Source organism: Neomonachus schauinslandi, chromosome 10, assembly GCF_002201575.2.
Source record: "Neomonachus schauinslandi chromosome 10, ASM220157v2, whole genome shotgun sequence".
Lineage (NCBI taxonomy): Eukaryota > Metazoa > Chordata > Mammalia > Carnivora > Phocidae > Neomonachus > Neomonachus schauinslandi.
The window spans coordinates 86,285,080-86,291,079 of record NC_058412.1 but is presented as its reverse complement, the minus strand read 5'-3'; the positions used below and the strand labels follow the sequence as shown (position 1 = coordinate 86,291,079).

Genomic DNA, 6,000 nt, shown 5'->3' with positions numbered 1-6,000 from the left:
AACGACTGAGCCTGGACCCAGGCGCCCCTAACGTGGGATTTAAAAAGAACACAAAACACTGCTTGCCTTTAGCAAGGCTTTGCTTTGCTAGTAAGCAGTTCAGTTACACCTCTCCCGAAGTTTGTTTAAAGGAATATAATTCTTGATCATATACTGTTTGGAACATAAGCAAAACTCACTGTATACAAGAGATGTTTTACATAACAGAGGAGGCTGGAACTTGTGAGGTGCCCAAAGAAAGGCTAAGTGTGGCTCCCAGTTCCAGCTGGAAGGTACATGTCAGGTATGGAAGGCACCATGATCTACACATCACATACCAAAAGGTTAATCTATGTTCTCTCAAGTACCTGATACTCTAGGTCCCAACTGTCTAAAGACAGTAGTAAGGGAATGTGCAATGCCAATTCATAGACTAACTCAAAAACTCCAAACAGACAATGTCTAAAAGAAAAAGAGTAGGCATAAAAATAGGATATGCCGTGAAACATATTTAATAGAAATATTAAAATAATCATTACATTTCCTCTTGCTGAAACCATGAAAGAATATCACTTTGTAATCAAAGTAATTTTATCATGCAAAAAGGTATTTTTGTTACTACATTCATAAGTAGGGACTATATTTCAAAACAAGTTTACACAGACTTCAAAAAGGCGTAGACTTACAGTGAAATTTATTTAAATACTATTACAGTTAAATTGTATGCTGCTGGCATATGCATATTCACAGTTTATAAAGTAAAAAAAAACCACTAAACTTTTAAAAGTCAGCTCTGAAATGGATGCATGTTCATTAATACATTCACTAGTTAGGTCTGTTCTCAAATAGGAGGAAAGACAGATATAGGAGATATTTTGTAAAGAACAAACTCAACATGTCAGCAGCAAATTTCAGTTAAATTAAATCAGAAACGAATGTTCTGAGTAACCAAAGTACAAAGTCAGTTCACCAGCTGAGAATGAAAATCAGAGTATAAATTGGAAGGCTTAAGGGAACTTTACAGAGCATATTGTGTGGTGATTTTTTAACAAATATTAAAAATAGAATTCTCAAATTTATGATTTAAGAACACAATTTTGATCTTGTCAATAAAATATATTCAGAGGCATCAAAGGCGGGTAACACCACAAGACCTGTGAAAATGTGACACTGCCCTCGAAGGCGTCTTCCCGAAGTTCCTTGTGATGGAGGGTGTAAGCAATGGCATGTCTGCTGAACATGGGAAGCACCGCTCTCCTATTAGATACAATGCTGAAGGACACAGTCAATGTTCTAGTAAGTTTTTACTGGGGGAGATGGAAAGAATTCTCAAAACAGATTCATGGCTTAAAAGTAGATGAACCCTCTCAAGAGCCTGGAGAGACAGCACGGAATCACCCCAAGGTAATGAGCTGGTCCCTATGTTCATGCTCTGTGTCACAACAGCCAACACTAGGGCTTCTGACAACATAATGAGTTTTGAGATAATATATTTTAAAGAAAAAAAGAACAGTTCATTTAAAAGTTACTAAAAAAAATGTTAAGTCTCATAATTAACTGCACATATTTGCTTTATAATCCCTTAATAAACATGTCAACTTTATGAATAAAGCATTTCCTTCATATTCTAATTACATTTGCTTTAACAATTTATAATAGTAATCTATCTGCAAGTTTGCTCTTGCAATAAATAGTCTTGTAACATTATTTTCAAAACCTAAATTCCAGTTGGGACTGTACCAAAATTTAACTTTGAAATTCACAGTACTGCCCAGAAACAGGCAGGTCCTGAGGTTCCACAGGAGGAGGGAGTGACTTCGTTCTTGGTGTTTTCATCTGGCAGCATGCTTGGGAAGTCACAGAGTCAAAGGACTGTGGGCTGGTATCAACACTTCAGGCTGCTGTACTTTTACTTCATACTTTTACTTCAAGCGGAGACTTTTTAAATACATCTGACATACGTATGTACAAATATATGTAGATGTGAATATACACACACACACTTTTGGACAAAAGAATGACAGCAATATACGTGAAACTTTTTTTGCCAAATGGATTCTATTTGGTTAATAAATAATGTTTTCCTGTTAATCTATCGAAGTCCAGACCAACTATGTAGATAGGATGCCCATCCGGAGGAACGGGAAGCATTTTCTTCCTCACCTTTGGGGAGTTAAAAAAGAAAAAAAGTGCATTAATCTTCTCATAACATACTTTGACGTTACAAATCTGTTCTTGAATTTTCAGTATTTGTCTTTCTCCATTAGACAATTCCAAAATAAAGACCCCAGCACAACTAAGTATTATTGACAATAAGGGGAATTTGTACATTCTTTTTATAACAGAAGACTTTATGTAACTTAGAAGCAAAACCCAACAGTTGTGTGGTGAACCTCAAAACTAAACCAAGACAAACAAAAAACAACTGTTTTTAATCATTCCGAAATCAGGTATATGAGGTATAATTTACTTGTAGTACAATTCATCCTCTTTAGGTGTAGCACCACCATCCCCACCTTTTTGCCTTTTCTAGAAAGTCATATGAATTGGAGCACATCATGTATCTTTTGAATGTGGTTCCTTCCACTTAGCAGGATGCATCTGAGAATTGTCCATGATCCTGTGGGTATTGGTAGTTCATTCCTTTTTACTGCTGAGTAGGATTCCACTGTGTGGCTGTACCAGTTTGTTTTATTCATTTACCAGTGAAAGATATCTGCGTTGTTTCTAGTTTTTTTCCAATTTAAAATAAATCTGCTCTAGGGCGCCTGGGTGGCTCAGTTGGTTAAGCGACTGCCTTCGGCTCAGGTCATGATCCTGGAGTCCTGGGACCGAGTCCCACATCGGGCTCCTTGCTCAGCAGGGGGTCTGCTTCTCCCTCTGACCCTCCCCCCTCTCATGTGCTCTCTCTCTCTCTCATTCTCTCTCTCAAATAAATAAATAAAATCTTTAAAAAAAAATAAAATAAAATAAATCTGCTCTAAACATTTATGTATGGGTTTTTAATGTTAAAAAATTTATTGAGAAATAATCTACATGAGATTCACCCTTTTAAAGTGTATAATTCAGTGGTTAGGTTTGTGCAATTTTTTTGTGTGAGTATAGTCTTTCATTTCTCTTGGATAGATACCTCAGAGTGGGACTGTTGTTGTATAATGAGTGTATTTAACTTTATAAAATAATGCCAAACTTTTCTAAGGCAGTTGTATCATTTTGTATTGAGTGTTCCAGTTTCTCTTTTTATCTTTTTTATGATCAACACAAACAAATCCTGTCTTAAAATTCAGAAAAATTCTAGGCTTCCAAGAAAATTTCTGATAAGGCCTCCTTTACTGTTTTCTTCTTACTATGATTTGTACATTAATATATATGATTTGAAAGTTTTACAACCTTAAAAAAAGGTGAACATCTCTTCTCATTACATGTCCTTTCCCTCCTCCCCTTCCCTCCCCAGATATGATCACTATTAAATTCAGTATGCTCCCTTCCAGACACCCTTCTGTGTTGTCAAACACACGTATGTATCACAAATGATCTCAGGCAAAGAAGCATTTCCAAAATTTTACACAGAGGACTTCCTATAGTTTATAAGCCGTTTTCATTTCTTTTTCTGTTCATTGGTTTTATCCATGTATTACTTATGAACTGCTGTGTAACAAATCACTGCAAACTTACTAGCTTAAACAGTACACATTATCTCAGTTTCCATGGGTCAGGAGACCAGGTAGAGAGGGCTTAGCCAGATCCTCAGGGTCTTTCACAAGGCTGCAATCAAGGTGTTGGCCAGGAATGGGTCTCATCTGAAGGACTGACTAGAGAAGGATCTGCTTCCATATGCATGTGGTAAATGGCAGGATTCAGTGCCTCAAAGGCTGCTGGAGCCACAGCCTCAGTTCCTTGCCACAGGGGCTTTTTTTTAAATTAAGATTTTATTTATTTATTTGAGAAAGAGCACACCAGTGAGGGGGAGTGGCATTGGGAGAGGGAGAAGCAGACTCCCCACTGAGCAGGGAACCTCATGCAAGGCTTGATCCCAGGACCCCAAGATCATGACCTGAGCCGAAGGCAGATGCTTAACCTACTGAGCCACCCAGGCGTCCCCAAATGGCCTCTTTAATAATGTCAGCTTGCAAGTGGAGAAGGCGGAGAGTCTGCTAATGAGACAGAAGTCACAAGCTAACCTAATCATGGAAGTGATACCCTGTCACCTTTGCTGTATTCTACTGGTTAGAAACAAGTCACTAGGCCAGTCTAATGGCCATTCAAGGGGAGAGAGTTACATAAAGACATGAATGCCTAGAGGGCATCACGGTGGCAGATTTTTTAAGTCAGTCTTCCCATAGTCTGCATGGAGAAGAGCTTCTAGAAAGCTGGAGGAAGTAATACTGTTAAGGGATGGAAAACTGGGTACTGACTCTGCTTTCTCCCATCAGAGGGGGTGGTGGCCTTGCTCCCAAGAATGATGAAAGCCAGGGGCCTCCATTTCCTAAATGAAATGCAGAGATCTCTGTATGTTCATCTGGAATGAATGGTGCACTCTGAGTATAAGTCTTGTGACACAACAAAAATTCAACCGTGTCTCTGATCTGGCAGGACTCTTCCCTGTACATACAGTGTTCCTGGCAGCTGTTCATGTCCTTAGGTAAGTAAGGACCACAGAAAGGCTGAGATAGGGTGCATTTGCTCCTGCCCTGAGTAACTGTTCTTTTCTGATAAGGTTCTATGTCCTCTGCAAACCAAATCAGACACTTACAGTGAGTATGAGTGTGTTCTCTTCCTGTCAGTCTGGAGATGACCAAAAAAGCCTGATAGTCTTGGCCTTTTTTCCTCTCTCTTTTTTTTTTCCCTTAATTGAGGTAAAATTGGCATATAACCTTATATTAGCTTCAGGTCTTTTTCCTCTTTATTTACTTCTACAGAGTATTAGACTTTGGTAATGTTGTACAGTAAGTAACAATACACAGCTTTGTAAATTATAACCTAGTTGGGGAGTAAAGATGTAGAGAAGCAACTTTCAGCTCTTACTTGAGCAGCAAAGTTGAGATTCCAGTCTTGCAAAAAGAAGCACTATATGACTGACTTACTTAGGGAGTGAACCCTGCTTACCTCAAGTCGTGTCTCAAGAAGAAAAGAAAAATGTAATCTGTGAACAGCAGTGGGATCTAACATGCAGGAAGCAGGGTGAGTTAACCTGTGCACTGCAGGCAAGCAACAATCTACACTTGTCAGTGTCTTCTTCACATTACTTGTTTTGAAACTAATGCAGCACTTTGTATTTTTTTGCCTTATATAGAGATGCCACAGGGAGCTTTGAGTAGCTCAGGACACTTGCCTGGGGTGTGAGTTGGGTCATTAAAGGGTGTTTGTTACAGGGAGTTTGACATCATTTGCCAGAGTTGGATAACCTACTTTATCCCCTAAGCTAATGTTTCTCAAATACTTGTGACCCAGACCCACAGAAAGACAAACATTTTATATCAGGAGCTGATACAGTCAGACAGATAGCAACATCCACCCATATACCCAGAGAATTTCAAGAAATAATTCTTACCCTTACAAGATTCAATGTATTCTGGTGTTTGTCTCATTTTCTCAATTAAAAAAAATATTCTGGATGTGATTCTCCAAATTAATTTCCACATCCATTAGTGATTAGCAACCCAAATGAAAAATACTGGTATAAACTCTATACAAAATCAGAGATTGTAAACACTGCTTCAAAGGAGATGAAGGAGGCAAGAGTACTTGTGCTTTTTGCTCCTCTGATCCCATTCTTTTCAGTGCCAGAAGAGCAGCCCTCAGACCCTCTCTTCTGGCACCCCAGACATGTATACATGGTCTGTTGTCCTGAAGGCCTTGGTAAAGAAATGTCCTTGGTCTGGCTGGTGAGGCTCAGGACTCTTACTGCAGCATGATGACAAGTTTCCTGTGCATGACATTCCTTCTTGCAACTCAGACCTTTCACTCAGGTTTTCCTTATACATGAAGTACATTGCTATGCATTTCCAATGGAGGCAAATT

The 6,000-nt window shown here is 38.7% G+C and overlaps 1 protein-coding gene across 1 annotated transcript in view; it reads right to left on the bottom strand.

Moving 5' to 3' along the window:
* Positions 1-520: 520 nt before the first annotated feature.
* Positions 521-6,000, bottom strand: part of GCC2 (GRIP and coiled-coil domain containing 2) — a 63,815-nt gene continuing 58,335 nt past the window's right edge. Inside the window, exon 23 of the mRNA XM_021680317.1 lies at positions 521-2,142. Within this exon, the coding sequence (XP_021535992.1) occupies positions 2,072-2,142 (71 nt within the window). The 3' untranslated portion in view covers positions 521-2,071. The remainder of the gene's footprint in view (positions 2,143-6,000) is intronic.